This window comes from Danio rerio, chromosome 23 (genome assembly GCF_049306965.1).
Source record: "Danio rerio strain Tuebingen ecotype United States chromosome 23, GRCz12tu, whole genome shotgun sequence".
Taxonomy (NCBI): domain Eukaryota; kingdom Metazoa; phylum Chordata; class Actinopteri; order Cypriniformes; family Danionidae; genus Danio; species Danio rerio.
Window position 1 is genome coordinate 6,821,310 of NC_133198.1, and position 22,536 is coordinate 6,843,845.

At 37.3% G+C, this 22,536-nt stretch overlaps 3 protein-coding genes and 1 long non-coding RNA gene across 6 annotated transcripts in view; 3 read left to right on the forward strand and 1 right to left on the reverse strand.

Annotated features, from left to right (window-relative positions):
* The window catches only part of rbm38 (RNA binding motif protein 38), a 199,313-nt gene extending 195,904 nt beyond the window's left edge, over positions 1 to 3,409 (forward strand). The window contains exon 3 of the transcript XR_012398241.1: positions 2,554 to 3,409. The gene's annotated coding sequence lies outside the window, so the exon portion shown is untranslated. The remainder of the gene's footprint in view (positions 1 to 2,553) is intronic.
* The window catches only part of p4htma (prolyl 4-hydroxylase, transmembrane a), a 36,788-nt gene extending 32,103 nt beyond the window's left edge, over positions 1 to 4,685 (forward strand). Inside the window, 1 exon segment of the mRNA NM_001080691.1 lies at positions 4,006 to 4,685. Within this exon segment, the coding sequence (NP_001074160.1) occupies positions 4,006 to 4,202 (197 nt within the window). The 3' untranslated portion in view covers positions 4,203 to 4,685.
* A 6,459-nt stretch (positions 4,686 to 11,144) lies between these two features.
* si:ch211-117c9.5 overlaps positions 11,145 to 22,536 on the forward strand; it is a 45,755-nt gene continuing 34,363 nt past the window's right edge. For all 3 annotated transcript variants that reach the window (XR_012398980.1, XM_073939801.1, XM_001922928.8), the window contains exons 1-2: positions 11,145 to 11,558; positions 20,239 to 20,508. Coding sequence is in view for 1 of the 3 variants with exons in the window: in XM_001922928.8 (XP_001922963.4) it covers positions 11,534 to 11,558; positions 20,239 to 20,508 (295 nt within the window). In the remaining 2 variants the exon portion in view is untranslated. The remainder of the gene's footprint in view (positions 11,559 to 20,238; positions 20,509 to 22,536) is intronic.
* Positions 18,470 to 20,855, reverse strand: LOC141380634 (uncharacterized). The gene is made up of 2 exons (XR_012398984.1): positions 19,785 to 20,855; positions 18,470 to 19,739 (listed from the first exon to the last, which is right to left on the reverse strand). It is a non-coding gene; the product is annotated as an uncharacterized lncRNA (long non-coding RNA).

Genomic DNA, 22,536 nt, shown 5'->3' on the forward strand with positions numbered 1-22,536 from the left:
AGTAGCCAAAACCCCTCTAAAACCAGCTTGGTCGACCAGCTAAAACCAGCCAACCAACCTAGGCTGGTTTAAGCTGGATTTTTCAGCAGGGCAGCAAAGTTAAACATGGTAGCAACATGCTATTTCATGTTAACACATTGTAAGTATTTGCTAGCATCATGTTAATTTATGTTAACTACATGATAAACGTGCTGGTAACATCTTAAAAACATGCTAATTTATGTTAGCATAGGAATAACAACATGTTAAGCGTTAAAAACATCTTAACAACATGCCAAAATATATAAGTCTTGTATTACACATGCTAAGAAAACATGCTTATTACATTTTAATGTTTAGCCATGTTAAAAATGTTAGCAATGTTAGCATTAAAACCTTTTAATGCTCGTTAAACATTGAAAGGTGCTATAAGCAGGCTAAGTGCCAACATGCTACAAGCTAGCAATATATATTAACATTGACACCATGCAACATTTTACAATTGTGCTACAACTTTAGTAACATTCTGAAACATTCTAACATGTTACAACCAGAAATATAAAAAATTATTCAATAACAGGATTCGAACTAGTGTAGTCAAAAGGTTCAGCACACGTACCAATTAACCTAGCTACTAAGCTACTCTGGACTACACATGAAATGGTCTGTTTTAATATTATTATTGGTTAAAATATGTTCTGCTGTGGTTGTGGACTCGTGTTAACTTGTTTCCATAGACCAGGAGTCACCAATCTCGTTCATGGAGGTTCGCTGCCATGCAGGGTTTAGCTCCAAAGTGCCTTAACACACCTGCCTGGGTGTTTCAAGTATACCTAGTAAGACCTTAGCTGTGTCCCAAATCGCATACTTATGCACTTTTCTATGCCATTTTGTAGTATAAATAGTGTAAGTAGTGCGTTCACACTGAAAACTCTAAAAAATAATAGGTGCACTTTAATTACCCGGATGATGCACTCATTCAGCCGCTAAAATGACATGTGGAATGATGGACACTTCACGCACTCAACGACCGCAGGTTTGCCTACGTAGTGGAAGGGGCGGAGCTATCGGACGCACATGTTGGATAACTTTATTTATTTTGGATGGTGAAAGCAAAATTCTCCTACGAGAGTGATTATAGCGCCTCCCGATGGTGAATGCAGTAAGACTCACGGCAGGTATTATTTGATAATTCAGTCGTTTATTTCACTGATTTGGCAACCGTCAAACGTCATCAGGGAAACGGTTTGAATTTCCGCTTGGTAAAAAACATTAGTGTGCCATTTGGGACGACACTACATACATATACTATCCTGTTGAGTGTGTAAGTGGATAAGTACATAGTGCATAGTGTATAGTGTGCCATTTGGGACGCAGCTCATGATTAGCTTGTTCAGGTGTGTTTGATTAGGTTTGGAGCTAAAATCTGCAGGACACTGGACCTCCAGGAATAAGTTTGGTGACCACTGCCATAAACCCATGTTAACATGTTGTTTACATGTACGCTTGTTTACATGTTTCTAATGCGCTAATCCTTTATGGCATAGATTCAACAAGGTTCTGTAAAATTCCTCAGAGATTTTGGTCCATATTGACATGATAGATTTGTCAGCTGCGCGTCTAAGATGCTAATCTCCCATTACACCACATCTCAGTAGTGCTTTATTGGATTGAGAACTGGTGACTGTGGAGGCCATTTGAGTACAGCAAACTCATTGTCATGTTCAAGAAACCAGTCTGAGATGATTAGCGCTTTATGACATGGTGTGTTGTCCTGCTGGAAATGGCCATCAGAAGATGGGTACACTGTGGTCATAAAGGGATGGACATGGTCAGCAACAATACTAGGGTAGGCTGTGGCGTTGGCACAATGCTCAATTGGTACTAACGGGCCCAAAATGTGCCAAAAAAATATCCCCCACACCATTACACCCCCACCACCAGCCTGAACAGTTGATACAAGGCAGGATCGATCCATACTTTCATGCTGTTGATGCCAAAATCTGACCCTAACATCTGAATATTGCAGCTAAAATCGAGACTCATCAGAGCAGGCAACGGTTTCCAATCATCTATTATCCAATTTTGATGAGCCTGTGCCAATTGTAGCCTCAGTTTCCTTTTCTTAGTTGACAGGAGTGGCACCCCGTTTGGTCTTCTGCTGCTGTAGGCCATCTGCCTCAAGGTTGGACGTGTTGTGCATTCAGAGATGCTCTTTTACATACCTTGAGTGGTTATTTGAGTTACTGTTGTCTTTCTATCACCTTGTCTGGCCATCTGACCTCTGGCATCAACAAGGCATCAGCACCCACATACCTGCCGCTCACTGGGTATTTTCTCTTTTTCAGACCATTCTCTGTAAACCCTAGAGATGGTTGTGCGTGAAAATCCCAGTAGTTCAGCAGTTTCTGAAATGCTCAGACCAGCCCGTCTTGCACTAACAACCATGCCACATTCAAAGTCACTTAAATCCCCTTTCTTCCCCATTCTGATGTTCGGTTTGAACTGCAGCAGATTGTCTTGACCATGTCTACATGCCTAAATGCATTGGCTGATTAGAAATTTGTGTTAAAGGGCCATGAAACCCCCTCGTTTCAGCAGAGTGTTTTCACACCTCTACTTTGGAAAAAGTCAGAAAAGTAGGCGTGTCCAGCTCTGTTTAAGGGGGAGTGTCGGAGGAACTAAAGTGGGAGGGTGTGGGAGTGTCTATTTGGGCACGCGCGAGTTTCAGAGTCAAAATAAACACAGAGGAGAAAGTGATGGTGTTTAACCTACATGGACATCTGTAGTCGAATTATTTGCCAAATTATTAAATGGTGGACTTTAACTGCAGTTTGGCTCTTTCATTCAGGGAATTCATTCATGCCCTTCGCGACAAACGAGATATTTGATTCGAGGAACTGCTCTAAGCGTGTATTTTTCATGCAATGTTTGATACCGCATGGCGAATGAGAGAAAAAAAACCTCCGCATTTCCCGTAAACTTAGATGCACACGACAGGTAGTGTCAGAAAGCCGCGTGTGTTATTCCGGTCACTAAATGCGGTAAAAACCCTACACGAGATTAAAGTTTGGTTGTGGTGCTAACATGTTTACACTCGGTGCAATAGTTAACTTAGTTCGATACGAACAAACTGAATAAACAAAGAGCACTGGTCGCTCTCTTACCAAATCTGTAGAGACAGGACAATCCCCAGCAACTAGAGCCGCGTCTTTATGAAGAGAATACTACAAGCGAATCCGGATCTCAGCGTTTGCAGATGAGAACAGCTCTCAGGTAAACAATGTTCCTCCTTAGACACGCAAGTTATTGTTGTCGAGCGTCGCGTACACTGTAATTCACACGTGACTGAGCTCTCACAGAGAGAAAATGAAACTAAACTTAACGGCAGCAAACTATAAAAGCAACACTTCACGCTTGTTTTGCCAACACAACGTGTCGTCTCTGTCGTGTAAATACGGTGACACTAATGAATATTAATGAAGTTGCACAATAGAGCGCTCTGATTGGTTTGAACCAAGCCTTACTCATGCATTAATGCATCACACTGTAAGACGTAATAAGACTCACTCTGGCACAGACGCCCAGTCTGCACGCTGGAATACACGCTATTATGTCATGACCGTGACGCAGCTTCAAAAATTCGTTTCAAACCGGAAGTACGAATTTGCTTGAAATAACGCAAAAACAACCAATTTACACTTTTCAGTGAAATATAGGTGTCCTAATAGTGTTTTTAGCAGTGTGGGACTCATATACTACTGTCAACAGCTCAAAAAATGTGTTTTGGTGTTTCGTGACCCTTTAACAAGCAGTTGGACAGGAGTACCTAATAAAGTGGCCAGTGAGTGTATTTAACAATAAAACGGTTATTTTCAATTGTTATATTTGTTAACATTACTATTTCAGCTGTATTTTAATCAGTATCTGAGCAGTTTCTTTTAAAACATTAAAAAAGTATTATTATTCCAGCGCACAATGAATATAAACGAACTCCCCATTGTTCTCCATTTTTCTTTCAATCAGGTTGGGTCGGAGAGCTGGATGAATTCTCCCTGCACGGCGACTGCTTAGTCACACGAGGCTTTAAATGGACAGGAAGTGTGTGGGTGAACATCGACCCGGACCAGCAGCGTCAGGAGCGCTACCAGCGCCTCGTCTCCTGGCATCCAGAGGGCCACAGCAAAACACCAGAGCATGGAGACTTTCACCAAGACCTCTAAACCCAGATCATACACGTCTGCACTGATCTAGAAGCAGTTTCCACTCGGCAAGTCTTTGTTCGGGAGAATAAAAGCCGGTCCAGTAAGAGATACCCACTGCTGCGAGCTTTACTTTATATAGCTGTGGGCCCCGCTCCGGTGGCATATCATTTAATATTGATGAGCTCAACGGGGAAATTGTTCTCTGAATAGTACCTAGATATCCACGAGTTGCACATAAGTTATTTATTCTATATTTAAGAAAGAGTTTATTTATTCATTGCGTAAATCTTTATTTATTTGTCATATTGCTATTTATTCAGACATTTATTATTCATTAATGTGTGGTGTGTATTTATATATTTAAATATAGTCACATGATGTGTGTCTATTTATCTCAGGTTTTGTTACGCACTGGTTGTCCTTTTCCATTTTAATGCACTATTTAAGACAAAGAGTTCGTCAGGTTTGTAAGTTAATTTAAGAAATAAATTTATACATGTAGAGCGGAGTATGTGTGTTTTTTTTATATATATATATATATAAATTCAGTTTTCTGTTAGAATTATATGAAGGCACTTGCACTGAGATTTCTCTGATATGCAAGTGCACGTGTTTCCCACAAGAGGGCATCATATACACTTTCACTAGGTCTCTGCTTACATGTGCATAGCTGAAAAGCCTTCAGATCCTTTAAATCAGTAATTCAGGTTAGTTACAAAAGACATGAGTTGTATAAATATATAATTTTTTTAATATAATATTTTTAGGACATCAAGTTAAACTAAATAAAATTTAACATTGCCCTCACTTTGTTTATTTTACTTTATAATATATAATTCAACTGTTAATAATAATGACCTTGCTTGTCGTATAAGATAGACAACATGCTAAACATATCATGCTAACAGTGTCTAAAAACATACTCGCAACATGGTATTATCATACTCCTCAATATCATGTTGCTAGCATGTTTTAGAATTTTGACATTTTAACGTTATGGGTATGTTTAAACGCATTGCTAGAAGTAATGTGTTAAAACATGCCAACAGGTTAAAGATGGTACAATTCTAAAACATAGTATAGCAATTTGTTAAATAATGCTAAATTGTAATAAACAACATGCTAGCAACATAATACTGGAGAGTGAAACCTTCTAGCAATGTTAAAACATGCTCATAGAATTTCAAAGATGTCAAAATTCGAAAACATGCTAGCAATGAGTTAAATAATGCTAAATTATGACAAATAACGTGCTAGCAACATAACATTGGTGGGTAAAACCTTCTGGCAATGTGTTAAAACATGCCCACAACAGATGTCAAAATTCTAAAACATGCTAACAATGTGTTCATCAATATTCAATCCAAGTTTATTTGTGTAGCACTTTTTACAAAATTATGACAAATAACTTGCTAGCAACATTATATTGGGGGTAAAACCTTCTGGCAATGAGTTAAAACATGCCCATAACAGGTTAAAGATGTCAATAGCAATGTGATAAATAACATGCTAGCAACATAACATTAAGGGGTAAAACTTAACAGCAATGCTCAAACATGCCCTTAACAGGTTAAAGATGTCAAAATTATAAAACGTGCTAGCAAATGTTAAATTTTGCTTAATTATGATTAAGAAAATGCTAGCAACATAACATTGGGGGGTAAAACCTTCTAGCAATGTTAAAACATGCCCACAACAGGTTAAAGATGTCAAAATTCTAAAACATGCTAGCAATGAGTTAAATAATGCTAAATTATGATAAACAACATGCTAGTTACATAATATGGGTGTGTAAAACCTTCTGGCAGTATTAAAACAGGCGTATAACAGGTAAAAGATGGCACAATTCTAAAACATGCTAGCAATGTGTTAAATAATACTAAATTATGACAAATAACATGCTAGCAACATAATATTAGTGGGTAAAACCTTCTGGCAATGTGTTAAAACATGCCCACAACAGATGTCAAAATGTTCATTAATATTTAATTCAAGTTTATTTGTCTAGCACTATTTACAAAATTATGATAAACAATATGCTAGCAACATTATATTGGGGGGGTAAAACCTTCTAGAAATGTGTTAAAACATGCCCATAACAGGTTAAAGATGTCAATAGCAATGTGATAAATAATGCAAAACTGTGATAAATAACATGCTAGCAACATAACATTGAGGGGTAAAACTTTCTAGCAATGTTAAAACATGCCCTTAACAGGTTAAAGATGTCAAAATTATAAAACATGCTAGCAATATGTTAAATAATGCAAAATTATAATTAAGAAAATGCTAGCAACATAACATTGGGGGGTAAAACCTAGCAATGTTAAAACATGCCCACAACATTTCAAAGATGTCAAAGTTCTTAAACATGCTAGCAATGTGTTAAATAAAGTAAAACTATAATTAAAAAAGATGCTAGCAACATTATATTGGGGGGGTAAAACCTTCTAGCAATGTGTTAAAATATGCCCACAACAGGTTAAAGATGTCAAAATTCTAAAAGATGCTAGCAATAATGCAAAACTGTGATAAATAACATGCTAGCGACATAACATTGGGCAGAAAAACCTTCTAGCAATGTGTCAAAACATGCCCACAACATGTTAAAGATGTCAAAATGATAAAACATGCTAGCAATGAGTTAAATAAGGTTAAATTATGATTAGAAAACATGCTAGCAACATGATGTTGGCCTAGCATTAGCATTTATGGCTTAGCCTTCGCATACTTGTGTTAAAGATATTATCAAAGTTATGAAACATGCTAGCAATGTGTTCAAAATATGTATACACAATGCTAGCAATATGATGAATCGAGTCCATGTTGCCAAAATTCTGCCAGTTCAGATGGCAAATGCCATTTTTAAAAAACCCACCCTGGACACCTTACATACTATAACGGCTGCACTTCTCCTGTGCCGTCGCCTCTGTGCTGAGCTAAAGAGAAAGGCATGTGAGCTCTTACTGCAATAGATCCTTTAATACCATAAGGCTTAATTCGGAGTCTGGAATTTGGGGGCTTTTGGTGACTCACTAAAAAAGTTTCTTACAACTGTTTAGCTATGCTCTGTGTTTTTATGTGTATCTGCTTGATGAATATAAAATTGAGCTTGGTTAACAACAAAAAGCATATTTAAAGTGTACGAAATCGAAATTTACTTGTCCGCATTAAAGCAGCACAGGTGTCAAGCTCAGAGGGATGGCTGCAGCTCTACACAGTTTAGCTTTAACTCTAATTAAACACACCTGATCAATCTTATTGGGCTCTATTTTGACGATCCGCGCGAAGTGCAAAGCACAGGGCGCAAACGCATTTTGGGCATGTTAGAATCTACTTTTGCTAATATAAGGATGGAAAAATCCACTTTGCGCCATGGCGCATGGTCTAAAAGGGTTGAGTTTATTTTCTTAATGAGTTATAGGTGTGTTTTGAGAATAAACCAATCAGAGTCTCATCTCCCATTCCCTTTAAGAGCCAGTTGCGTCGCACTATTGCACATTTGCTATTTACATGACGACTTTGTTAGTGGAAAAACTGAGCATTTCACTAGCAAGAAAACAGTTAAACAGAGCATCTGCAGAGCGAGAATGAGAGATAAGGCCTCTCATTATCTACTTTCACTTTCGCTCTCGTGGATAGGGAAACCTTGTACACACAGACATAAATTAGCCTATAAATAATTAATTTCGTTTGTTAAGCGCAAATATTAGTTTCAAAACTATTTCTAAATTCAGTTCTAATTTCCAGCAAATGAATAAATGAACAATAATAATGAAGTGTGTTCAAAATACTGAGTTATATCCTACAACAAAATTGTCACGAATAAACTAAAAAAGCCCCCGAGAGGAAGAAGGCATGAAAGTATGTTTTTATATTTATGTAGGCTAGCAAATAATATGTTTTGTAATATTTTAATCCTTTATATTTATATCCTATATATATCCTTATTATTGTCACTGACTCGGTCCCAGTCATTCCCCTCGCTGGCCAGCAGAGGTCACCATCATCGGACTACTGACATTACGTCATCCCCAGACACTGATTACCACACACCTGCAGCACATCTCCTTGATCACCACACACTCACATATAAGCAGCACAAACACACACCTCAGTGCGAAGTCTTGTTCTGCCCCTGCAAACACTACTGAGCGTTTCTACTCCTTGCCTGCTTTCCCCGTTGCTAACCCGGACTGTCTATCGACCTTGCCTTGCCTTGCCTTGCCTTGCCTGCTGCCTGTCTTGAACCCAGCCTGAATACAGACATTGATCCTAGCCGCCTGCCTCCGACTCATGCCTGCAATATCACTCTGTGTTTGCCTGCCGCCAGCCCATCGAACTAATACAACTGTGTTTTATGTGAGTTCGCACACTAGTACCATCTGTGTGCTCTTTATTAAACTGTTTAATAAACATACTGCAAATGGATCCCTCTGTGTCAGACCCTTTGTTACAATTAAATCCTATCTATATATATATATATATATATATATATATATATATATATCCTTAATATTTTAATTATTTTTCCTATGTAAAGATATTTGTGTATTGCTCTACATCTTGTGTGTATTAAGCAGTGTGTAAGCGAAGCGCACAACTAATGTGCTCTGCGCTGGACTTTAGACCGGCTTTGTTTTGGTCTATTGAAAAATCTATTATAGTTTCTCAAAATAGCAACGCGCCAGCAATGCGCTTTAGAACGCCTTCCTTTTTAGACCAGAACACATTTGAGCGCAAATGCATTTGCTATTGAAACAGCGTGGCGCAAAACGTTAAAACGACTCCTGCGCCAAGCTAAAACTAGCAAACAACAATTGCGTCGCACATTGCGGCGGGTGTATGATAGGGCCCATTAAGTCCTTCAGGCTAGTTTGAAACCTACAGGTAAGTGTGCTGGAGCAGGGTTGGAACTAAACTGTGCAGGAACTGAGTTTGACACCCCTGCCTTAAAAACCTATTTAAAGTACTTTAAATGTTTTATATTTTTTACAGACATACAGTATGATCCTTCAAGTGTTTTGCAGCATATAAAATGTCCCAAACACTATTTTTAACTTTCCAAAGTGGCCGAAAAAGTAGTTTTTACTCTCTGATCGTCAAAACATGTTAAAAAAATTATATGTTAAATATGCATTAAAAACAGTCAGGAAGTGTTTTATGTAAATTCGGACCACGAGTACATATGGAGGATATATGGACATCATTTTTCTCTAAAAGTACATCATATCTAAAGATGATACTCAGGTTTTATTCTAATTAGGTTTCATTAATAAGCCCAAATAGCAAAGAGAAATAAAATATGCATGTAAAAACACTTTGGGCCTTAAGAGGTTAAAGCAAAAAATGTTTCAGTACAAGCGAATCTGGAAAAAAAAAACTTTTATTTTGATGAACTTTCATCCAAATCTAACCATTTTCTTAGGCTCCTTCTCTATAGGTGTCAGTTTGATGGATTGGGTGAAATTTGCTTAGATATGCCCGCTTAAACCGTGAGGAGGAGGACAAAAAAAAAAAAAAACGCCCCTGCCTCTTTCTCAATATTCAGTTTTTGTTAGAAATTCATCCTCAAATTGAAATATAACTCTGCAGCAACTTCCAATTTGTTTTTAGTTTACTTTAATGTCAAGCTGGTGTGAAGGAGGTTCTGTTGTAACTAAACAAAATAATAAGCAACGAAACGTACAATAATCCTTTAGAAAAATAAAATTAAGTCTTTCATAGTACAGTATAATTGGGAGTAAAAAGCTGCAGTTCTTACAAAAAAAGATGTTTAAGTGCACCATTAATGTGCTTATTTAAATAATAAAGATTATTACATAAAAGTTCCAGTCTATTTTATGTACTTCTCAGAAATATCAGAATTAAACTTTTAAGTGTACTTGATGTGTACTGAGGAAACTCCAAGTGCAGTGCTCAGCATAATTGAGTATGAAAATGAATATTTGTATCCATTTCTCAGTGAATCAATGCATTTTGGTGCATTTAAACAAAACAGATTTATTAAACGGATATATTTTTTTAAATAATATTTTAGTCACCAAACATATTTAGAAATTGAAAGATAATACAAAAATTTGACAAAATGTTTCAATTTTTTGCTGCTCTTGATTTGTCCTCTTTTAAGATTTGTATTTAATATTCTTCTATAGCATATAAATTACTAGTTTTTGGACCATTATCAGAAGTTACTTTGTTAGATAAGCTCCAGATTTGGCCTCAGTACTGAATAATCTAATGGATATGCACAAATATAATATTGTATAGCTTCCTATTAAAATTATGATTTAAAAGATAGATTTGTGAGGGGTGTATTTATATATGCTAAACACTGTATATTTACCCTAATTTTGTGCTCTTTGTAGTTGTGTTTATTGTTTTTTGATTAAGTAACCAATTCATTATTTTAACACTTAATTTTACATATTGTGTTGTAAATTATATAGTCATTTTATATTATAATATATAGTTGTATTATATTATATTACATTATATTATATAGTTGTATTATATTATATTATATAGTTGTATTATATTATATTATATTATATTATATTGTATTATATTATATAGTTGTATTATATTATATTATATTATTTATATTATATATTATACATATCTACTTAAAGTTGAACTTTTCTTTAGGTGTATAGGCTTTTAAAATGAGCTCAGATTAGATCAGCACTGATAAGGAGTTGCTATTTGGACGCTTTTTACTTTTTATCAGCAATTTACATCCAAATACATTGTTCTGCGTTAGCATATGAACACTCCATCGCTGTGCACGTAAATTAGGGAGTCTAGACATGTTCGGTTTGTGTCAGTACGCGGCTTTGGTCAGGTACGCGTTTGCGCGTGACAACATCAGACACAGCCAATCGCAGAGGACCGCACTTCCGCCAGCCAATCACATTGCCGCACCGAGCGTCATAACTGGGACGCTGCGAGCTGGGCGCTGATGCTTAGAGCGGTGTAATATCCAGCCAGACGGACAGCGACACATCACACCTGCTTTCCGTTAAATTACTTCACCAACTCTTGGCATTTCTTGAGAATTACTATTATTCTCGTTTAACCGACATCCATGCGATTCTTCAGGCTTACCTTCAAGTGCTTTGTCGACTGCTTTTGAGACCCTCGTCAGCCTGCGACGAACGTCAATTATTATAATTTGGACCTCAATCTCATCAACCATCTGCTAAAGAGCGAGTCTTATACAAACAATCCGACAGCAAACCGGCGGAAAACTACCGAACCAGGCAAACTTAAAAAAAGAAAAGGGTCAAGAACCGTTATTTGTAAATTCTCGGGCGCGCGGCGCTCCTGCTGGTCAGTGCGCGCGCGGCATGTCGCCTGAAGAGCATTTCTCCAGTAAGAATGACTTTATATCTTTATTTGCTTGTTTTCCCACACACAATGGTAATAATAACAACATTTAATGACCGTGTGTTTACAGAGAAACGACACGAAATGCAATGTATAAACTGACATGGAAATTAATCATAGCAGTGTGCTTTTGTAACTATGCTTCCTGTAGACGCAGGGCTGTTGTAAAAACCATGTGCTATGAACAGGATCCAGATCTGCTGTCTTCGTGTATTTACCTGTATCAAGTGTCTCCTTCACTTTCCTCCTTACATTCGCTTTCTCTCTCACTCAGAGAGTCATTCAATCCGCTCCAATCTGGATTCAACTGCATCTCTGACAGGCATAAAACTGCCACTGATGTCATAGGAACACGACCGTCAATCAAACCTCCACTCGAACGCTCTACCCTGCATTTACAATTAAGTTTACATTCAATTGTTAAAGATCAGCTATCGCGATTTTACATGAGCAGGAAGCATATTTAATATTGAGTGTGTAATGATAGGAATGATCGGAAAATAAGTAGTGTGAAACAATGTTCCACGAAAGTGAAACTGCATTATTCTGCTTGTTCTTTAATGCATTTTAATAAAGCATAAGGGATTATCCTCGATTTGAATACATTTTAAATTATCCAAACGTTCGTTGCGACTTAAAGTTTAGTGACAAATATAAAGTAAAAATAATAATGAGTATTTTCTGTTCTATAATCTACTATAATATAACTATATTATTGTAGATTATTATAACTATAACTATAATCTTTGTCATTTATTCAATATGTCATAAAATACTCTAATTATTCGTGATTTGTTTAGTACATAAATTGTTGTCACACTAAATGTAATCTAGTGGATGCTTGAAAACCTTGTTTTTGATCCATATATTTATTTATTTACATTTTTTTGATGAATAGAAAATTTTAATTAATACACCCTCATTTTAATATATATATATATATATATATATATATATATATATATATATATATATATATATATATATTTAGAAATGTGTTGAAAAAGATCTTCTCTCCGTTAAACATAAATTAGGAGGGAGAAACCAGGATGGCTAATAAGTCTGACTTCATCTAATTATATATATATATATATATATATATATATATATATATATATATATATATATATATATATATATATATATATATATATCCATAACATATTAATGGGCTATTTGCGCATGGACTCATGGACATTTTATTTTTAGCCAGGCAGTCCAAGGAGTTCCGGTGATGTCTTTCCATTAGGAAATTGTCACGTTTAAGATCAGATTTCTTTAACAATCAGCGATCTTCACTGCCTGTTAGATATAAGATAAAAAAATGGGTATCTGATCAAACAATAAGCACTGCATTAAGGGTGCTTTCACACCTGTGAATCGATTCAGTTGTTCCGAAACAGAGATTACAATTGTTACATTGTTGCTCTTTGCTCTTGGAGCGGTTCGCTTTCACACTGCAAAGTTTCTAATCGGACCAAAAGAGCTTAAACAAGTCACGTGCGAGTAAACTCTCCTCACATTGGTCAGTGTCAGGGTTTATTTTGCAGCGTCCCGCTAAGCTGTCAGGAGAAGTGGTGGTTTGGTGGTGATTGACAGGGTGCGCGCGCGCGATGTGTCTGAGGAGAGATGCGGAGGGGAGGGGTGAGAAGGGTGCGCGACGATGCCTATTTGAGGACCTGTAGGGAGACGCGAGATTACCGGGAGATCATCACTCGTTTGCGGGCATCCGGAGACTCGCGAAACTTCCCACCCCAATCATAATTCTCTCTTCATATAGCCGTATATGCCTATTACATATCCATAAAACACAGTGATACAACCGCGCTCGGATCGGATCGCTTTCTCACTACAATCGAACCGCTCCAGGGTTCGTTTCAATCGAGCCGAGACCACCTCATTCAAGCGATCTCGGAGCGATTACTTTGGCGCGGAACAGAGCGCGATTGCCCTGTTCACATATGCCAATCGAACCGCGCTAACTGGGCAAACGAGATACGTTCCGAAACAAAAGTGTAGGTGTGAAAGCACCCTAAATCCATTTCACCCCCGTCATCTCTTTAAAATTTGAAAGTTTATTTTACTCCAGTATTTTCAATGGAATTTCTGCGCTCGCCTGTTGCTACTGACAGTGCTAGTGGTTACACAGTCTTTCATCTTGTTTTACACTTGAACAAGTAAATGAATGCTTTAGTCCAGTGGTTCTCAAACTGTGGTACGCGTACCACTAGTGGTACGCGGGCTTCCTCCTAGTGGTACGCGGAGGAATCGCTGAATAATGAAAGTAATATTAACACTTTTAATCCTTTAATGTGTAATATAACATCGATGTGATCAGCATTGGCTTTTTTGTGAAGCGTACGACCACAACACTGTGCTTAGAGTGTTTATTTTACTGCATTGTGTCATAAGCTGCTGAAAATCAGTTTCCGAAGTTTAAGAATTGATTCTGGAGCGTGATTTGACTGACATGAAAAGTAGCCAATCACAGTCGACCTTGTCTAGTTGCGTAAAATGTAAGGGCGGGACAAAGGCTTTCTGTGTTGCAGAGACAGAAAAACAACTTAAAAACAAATGTTTTGTTGGAATAATGCTTCTCGGATGTTTTCACTATAGAGATGTCTAGCTGAGTAATTAAACCGCGGACATATTTCCTGCCTTTTTGATGATCTACAAACACGTTTCGCTCTCCGACAGCCAGTCGACTCGCCTCTGACCTGTCACTCCTCTAAATACATTCTGAATGGCGGCGCGGGAATGGAGGTATTGCGCAATAACTAATTTCTGCAAATGTGGCGAGTGCTCTATTTTAACACGAGAGCGCATTCATGTACGCAAATCGCTAAAACAGATATGCGAGCTCTTAGATATGCTTTTTTCAAATGAACTGCAAGTCCTCTCAGGATCGCCTGTGTGCTCAGATAGAATACAATCGCGATCTTTCCACTATTAAAGTAGACATTATTTATCTTTGCTCCTTAACTAAATTTAGTCAAAAGTATTCAAAGTTATCAAGTATTTAGAAGTAGATTGATGCATGATCGATGACAATGCTAATGGTCTTCTTATTTGGCTGTGTTGTCAAGTGAAACTTACTTTTAGCAAAGGTGGAACTTTTTTTATTTCTTTACGACAAAAGAATTATGCTGAAAATGTTTCTGGATGAGGTATTTGTGTGATTTACACATTTAGCTGTATTCTGATCTGTCTTAAAGCATTACAGGTCAAAGCAATCCATTGTTACTTATTGTTTATTTATCAACATTTACAATAAGGCTCTTAAAGCACTGCTTTGATAAGTGTAGTGTCGTCATATTTCAAATACCTCAAGTAAAATAAAGTCATTTGTTTTATTTTTTACTGACAGTGTACTTGTATTTTTTTTAAGTTTCTATTTTAGATTAAGATCAAGTGTAAATTAAAATCTACATGTGATGGACAGCTATTTAAGAAACAAATTTGCCATATTGTAAAGAAAAATTGTGTAAAATATGTAAATAAAAGGCTAAATAAAAATCTTTTTACCATATACTTTAATTTAACCTTTCAAAGCTTAAAAATATATTTTTTTAAAAATGGGCAAAAAGTGTCTCTATGGCCTTAAAGATTATTTGGTAGTTTTACCAGTGCTATTGAAAAAGATTAATTGTCATGAAAGAAAAAATCGGCCATACTTCCTTTTTTAGTGCAAATTCCTATACATGTAGCTTTGGGATTTAAGCAATCAAACCATTAAATCAGGTTTACACTTAAAAAAAGGGATTTCATAATGAAAATCTGATTTTTTTCCCCAAAAGTAACCAACTAGTACTTTTTAAAAGAGTACTTTGTACTTTTACCTAATATTAGCATTATTTACTAAAAATGTTGTTATTTTAGCAGTGTAATAGTATTTTTACTTGAGTACAAAAAAGATTTCACAAGCATTTAGTGCAGGTTTATTATATTATTAATATATGATTAATAAATATTATTATTAATGGTTTTTATTTGTATCTATTCTTATGCAATGTTTTATGGGTTGCTGAGAATACATTTCAGGTCTTCAATACATAGCATGTCAGTCTTGAAAAAAAAAAAAATAGGTGCTGGAATTGATTTTCATTAGGCTGTGCCTGTATGAACCCTGTCATATACATTTAACATTTATTTCAAGATTTGTCTGAAAGTGTATGAATGTGACATATAGCCAATATTTATAAGGTCCAAGCAGCATTTCCAGCTTTTGATGAATAGGCTACTATGAATACTTTAGATTTAAGTACAGCAGTTTTCTTTTACTTTTTAAGAACAGCGCCATTTTTTAACGAACTTTTAAAAGCACGTTTTAACTAAAACTTTTCTTTTATCTGCAAGCACAGTTAATGTTCAGACTATTTAAAATGTTTAAAGTGACTGACATTAATACATATTCTTAATAATAGGAAGTAATCTGCATCGTTTTTAAACTGTGCACACCTGTAGCTGCTTAACTAGGCCTATGACGCTATTTTTTTAATACTGGTTAAAAAATAGCGTCGTAAGGTGGTACTTGGAGAGACAATTTTTTTCTAAGGTGGTACTTGGTGAAAAAAGTTTGAGAACCACTGCTTTAGTCTATTTCACTGAATGTACTGTAATTACATTACAATATCGATGCTGTAAAAACAACATTGTGAAATTGAAAATAGTCACATTAAGCTTTCACCTGGAAGTTTATCCTTGCTGGGAAAACACTAGTTGTGCATAGAGCCCATTGGGCTGCACTAATTTTTGCACCATTATTTCCTAAGTTATTTTGTTAGATCCGTTCCAGTCTTGTCTTTAGTACTGACTTATTTAATTTATACACAAATATTTTATTGTACAGCATCCTAGATTATCATTTTGGGGGTGCCGATGTATATGGCTTGCCATCCAACCCTGCTGGGAATTCTGCCGATTATTGTGTTTCTTCTATGTGTTATTTTTAATGTCTCATCGCTGCTGTCATATGTCCATTGATCACTACTGGAAATACTTACTTGTGTGTATTAATTTAACAAATATAAAAAAAGACATCCGTAAGAGGTGTACTCATTAATGCTGGACAATGTATATATCCTTCCCAAAATATATCTACAGAGCTCGAAATTAACTTTTTTCCTGGGTAGAACCGGTGCTCATAACTTCAACTATTTAGGAGCACCAGAAAAAAATTAGGAGCATCCACCGAAATTAAATGAGCACCATTGCAAATTTTATTTTAAGGGATTTATTGTATTTTAAAACATCTATTTGTGATAATTCCAAAATGTATGTCTAATAATTATAGAATATTAATGATGATGAAAATGACAATAATACTAACAATGAATAACATTTCTCATCATCATGCTGCCTTAAATGTGCTTGAATGTAAGTTATCTGCTGTAAAAGTCTGTTACTTTATGAAAAATAAATATATGGTTTGCATCAAACGCAAATGAAGCATTCCAGTAAGAAATATTTATTCTGCACAATTGTTTTTATATGCATGTCAATTTAATAAATAATATTTCTGCTACAAAACAAATGAAAGATTATAATAAATCATTCAATTCAATGCTGAAAGCTGCAAAGCAGTCATCAGTAACTAAATAGCAAAATAATATACACCTCAAGAAGGAACGGACAATAAGAAGCAAGAAAAGTCTCACTTCTATCACTCTTTAAAAGTTTTGGTTTCAGTTTGCGTCATGTTAATGATCTCGTTATGAGCTGATCTTCATTTTTCTGTGTTTGTGGAATAAAGCAGGCGAGTCAGCCCAATATATGAGCAGGCAGAACAGGATTCACGCGATGACTACCAGCGCATTACCGCTCTTCGTTATAAGTCGGTTTCAGTGTAAACTTAGTAAAGGCGAGCTTCTTTGGCGATGATGTGTACAATATTAGATTTTACATTTAGCGGATATTTGCGCTGAACACGCATTGAATGCAACGCACTGAGATTCGGCTGGCGGATCGACATTCACCACATGTCATGATCGCTCTCATCTGCGCCTTAACTTTAGGTGGGGGTTGCAAAACTGTACTTTTCACGCTTCAGCCATTTGCATTTCCTGCGGTTATTAAAGCTCCCTCCCCGTCATCTATCAGCGGAATGCCTTGAGTGATTGACAGCTAATATGAACCAATACAGCAGCAGGAAAGAGCGATTCAGCACGTTTTTAGAAAAAATCAAAACAGGTTGCACTACATCCATTTTATGCAGTCGCACAAATCCTCCCAAATATATTATGAGGTTGACATAGATTAATTTTCGGGCGCATATGCGACCAAATGGTCGCAATTTCGAGCCCTGATTTAGATTCAGAACAAATTACATAAAAAAATGAATAAATAAAATATATAAAACATTAACAATTTTCAACACATTTTTGTACCTTGCATTTCACAGCTTTTCAGTGTGTGCTGGTTTAACAAATTAGGGTGCTTTCACACCTAGACTTTTGTTTCAGAACCTGTCTCGTTTGCCCAGTTAGCGCGGTTCGTTTGGCATATGTGAAACCACCAATCGCAAAACAATCGCTCCGAGATTGCTTAAATGCGATGGTCTTGGCTCGATTGAAACAAACTCTGGAGCGGATTGTTTGTAGTGAGAAAGCGATACGATCCAAGCCCGGTTATATCACATTGCTTTATGGATATGTACTAGGTTAGGGGTTTTCAAACTGTGGGTCGCGACCCACTAGTGGGTCACACAGTGAACAAAGGAGGGTCGGGCAACGTCTCGTAGGTGACCCCAGCTTTATTTACATTGCGGTGAATCAAAACCAGTACGATTGACGGCAATAACTCAAAAACCTCTTACACTAAAATTACCTAAAGTGTGTTTCCTACAAAAAGACAAAGCTGGTTGTTTCACGGCTGTCTTTTTCTCTTTTTTTTCGCTCGACATTACAAGCACTGCTCCGTTTGAGCCCTCGCAATCTGCGTTTAGTCGGGAGAGCTCGCGCTGAGCGGAGCTCTCAGTAAGGGATCGTCGGAAAAGTGCTTATTTTTTTCTTTTTTTTCTTCTTTCTTTCTTTTTTTTTGCTTTGTTCTGCGTGTTTTATTTTAAACACTACTAATTTTCTCTTAAATGAGCACACACAGTTACTAAAGTACTCGAATGCTTCATTATAGATCTGTGCATTCTTACATTAACACCTCTGTTAACAAACAAAACCCAATGAGAGATTCATTGGCTGCTCTTCACTAAAAAACTATGGTAACTTTAATCAATATGCAAATGCAATTAAACATGAAATAGATTTTATAACTTTATTTAATTTCTGTATAGGCTATTGATTTTAATACGCTAAACTTTTTTTTTTTATTGTCAATATTTTCTAATGTTTGCTATGTATTCTATCATTTGAAGCTATGTGTTGTCCCATATTTTTTACATCCCAACGTTGACAGATTGCTAATCAATAAATAGCTAAAGTACTATCTGTTAGTTTTAATGTCAGCTAATGTTATGGAAGGGCATAGATGTTATGGAAAATAGTAATAGTAATGTAACTACCCCCATCAGTCCTTCCTCAAGCAAATGTGTAAATATTAGATCTATTCAGCTATAACGTTAATTGCATTGGCATATTTATCTGACGTTTTCCCAGCATGTAGTAGTCGATCAAAAACCTATTTAGTTTCTTATGACTATACACTAGCAGTGGAATTTACTGCGATGTGACGGGGCTTGATCATAATCAAGGGGCTTGATCAAAGGTTGATCATATTCTCTTCTAAAAAAAATGAGTATCTTTTTCAACAAAATAATTATCACAGTTACAGCCAGCATCCCACAAAAAGCACTTCGAGCCTCATTTTTTGCATATCAAATAGCAAAATCCAAAAAGCCACACACCATATATTTTTGACTGCTTTGAATGGATACATTTTTTTTTACCCATTTTTCCATATTAATATATTATGGTGGGTCTTGAGATTGAATTACTTGCCTAGGTGGGTCCGGAATAAAAAAGTTTGGGAATCCCTGTACTAGGCATACGGCTATATGAAGAGAATTATTACTAGGGCGGAAGGTCATTCAACAGACATCCCAAGTGTCCCGGAAGTTTCGGGGGTCTCCCGCAAATGCACAGAGACTCAGGATGCCCGCAAACGAGTCGCGCGTCTTCTCCCGGTCGTAAAATACGTTGCGCACCCTTCTCACCCCTTCCCAACGCATTCTTCCTCGCTCTTCAGACACGTCAAGCGCACCTTGTCAAACACCACCAAACCACCACCACCCCTGACAGCTGAGCGGGATTCTGCAAAATAAACCCTGACACTGACCAATGTGAGGAGAGTTTACTCACACGTGACTTGTGCTTTTTTGGTCCGTTTAGAAACTTTGCAGTGTGAAAGCGAACCGCTTCAAGAACAAAGAGCAACATTGTAACAATTTGAATCCCTGATTCGGAACAACTGAATCGATTCACAGGTGTGAAAGCACCCTTAGTTAATTGTTGCTGAGATGAAAAGACATCTGTACATTACAATAAGACACCAACAAGGGTTTGAAAGCTCAAACATCAAAAAACCTTGCATGGACCACCTGCTTCAGAAAGTGTTGAAAGGGGGTCCATATCTACATTTCATGTGGAATTGATTCTACACATTCTCAGCTGAAAGCCTGCAGTCTGTAAATCATGTATTGATCTCTCTCTCTCAGATGATGGAGGCTCTTGTGAGGACGAGTCTCAGGAGGATGCAGAAGTCGCCCGACCTTTGGTGTCAGAGACTGAGGGCTCCAACACAGACGTGGCTGAGCCCAGTGTTTGTGCCGGGCTGGTGGACACAGGTGATCCCACAGCAGAACTGGGACATTCAGATCGACAAACATGGAGCAGGCAGATGGACTTCATCATGTCCTGTGTTGGATTTGCTGTTGGCCTTGGAAACGTATGGAGGTTTCCTTACCTCTGTTATAAAAATGGAGGAGGTGAGATACATATGCTCGCAATCATATGATCATATAACTCCGAATAGTTTCAACATGGGCTCATTCTGAAAACATACCCCTATATACATTTCTGGAGATCGCAAATTATGTAGCCAGAATTACGTATGGCTGCAGTTCGTCTTTAAAACGGGGCTATAGGGCGGTATGATGCTGTTTCTTTTCGCGCTTACCAGCTATCCGCTTACCTCCGTATGGACAGCTAGTGGGAAAGTTAACAGTTTGTTCAGTGGCTTGCCGCATACGTTGGTGGACTGGTGACGTGGAGCAGAGTTGACTGCGATGATGGGGTTTGAGTACGGTGAAGAATGGTTTCAAAAAGGTAAGACAAAAACAAAAAAAAAGTAAATAACAGGGTAAGAATGGGGTAAAATCTGAAAATGTGGTAAAGATCAGGCTGAGGGTTTTTCTTTTTCTGGATTGCTTTTGAAAACACAATTTTCTGAACTGCTTTTGGGTTTAGGGAAGTGGGTGCGTGGTTCAATTGGTACTTTTGAAAACACTATTGGTTGGGTTTAGGGAAAGAGGAGGTTGGGTCAGTCGATCAGTCAGTCAGTCGACAGCGAAGATTAAGGTTTAAAAAAGCGCACACAGCAGCCTCTGGTGGATTTGCGAAAACAAAAACTGCAAAAAACGTGCCTCCTGGGACATATTTGGAACTCTCCAGAAATGTATATAGAGGTACGTTTTTAGAATGAGTCTGGGTTGTGTAGTTTGGTCTTAAAGTCTTAATTGCTTAAATTAAGTCTGTGTAATTTTATGTTGGGCAGTGGCAGTGGCGCAGTAGGTAGTGCTGTCACCTCACAGCAAGAAGGTCAATGGGTTGCTAATTCGAGCCTCGGCTCAGTTGGCGTTTCTGTGTGGAGTTTACATGTTCACCCTGCGTTCCTCCGGTTTACCCCACAGTCAAAAGACATGCGGTACAGGTGAATTGGGTAGGCTAAATTGTCAGTAGTGTATGAGTGTGTGTGCGGATGTTTCCCCAGAGATGGGTTGCAGCTGGAAGGGCATCCATAAAAAACTTGCTGGAGAAGTTAGCAGTTTACTCTGCTGTGGCGACCCCAGGTTAATAAAAGGACTAAGCCGACAAGAAAATGAATGAATGAATAATGTTATGTCGTAGTTCAAGGACAGTTAAAGGACAGTCTTTACACACAGTTTGTGTGTGTGTTTTGGGGGTTTTGTGTTTGTGTTTTGTCTGTTTTCTTGTTACCATCCTCTTCAGTGACTGGAAAACCAAAATGTTTGCTATGTTGGACTTATAAGAGGACGAGGCATCCTCTATTTTAGCTGCACCCTTATTGGCCTGCTACTGCTGCTGGTTCAAGCAATCTGAACGCGTGTGACAGCATGTGCATGTGACAGCAGTGACACTTTCGTATTGTTACACCCCTAGTAGTGCCCAATTATAACAACAACATTATTATCCTATTTGTCATCTGCTGTTTAGGCTTCTGATTGCCATTGATATTGGAAGTTATCCCAAACACATTATTTCTCTGTGCCGTTATCATTATATTTGTGGCATGGACTCTGATATTCCTTTAAACTTTTGTTGAATGTTTTTGTCCATGTGGTGAACAGGTCTAACAGACTAAAACAAATCAAATGAAATAAAGTGTCTGATGGTTGAGATAAGTTGGAAGGTCAAAGCTTTGAGAAATATAAACGTGGGCCCGACAGACAGGAAGCAAGAGGAAGAACAATGACTGCCTAATGTTCAGGGCCTGAGTTTATCAAAGGTTGAATAAGTGACCCTCTGTTCTTTGTTCTCCTCTCCCTCTATCGTAACATTAACCATCTGCGCAGCTCTTCTGACGCACGTAGGTGGTGATGTATGTTATCAGCTTTTTTGTTTCCCCTTCACTGTTGTTTTCTGTGCCAGCAGAAACATGTCAATAAGTCAGCGCCAGAGTAATAGGATTCAGACGACATCTCAAGAACAGTGTCAGTTGTGTTGTGCGGAGTTGATGCTAAACAACTGCATTCTTCATCTGTTCGTAAACAACA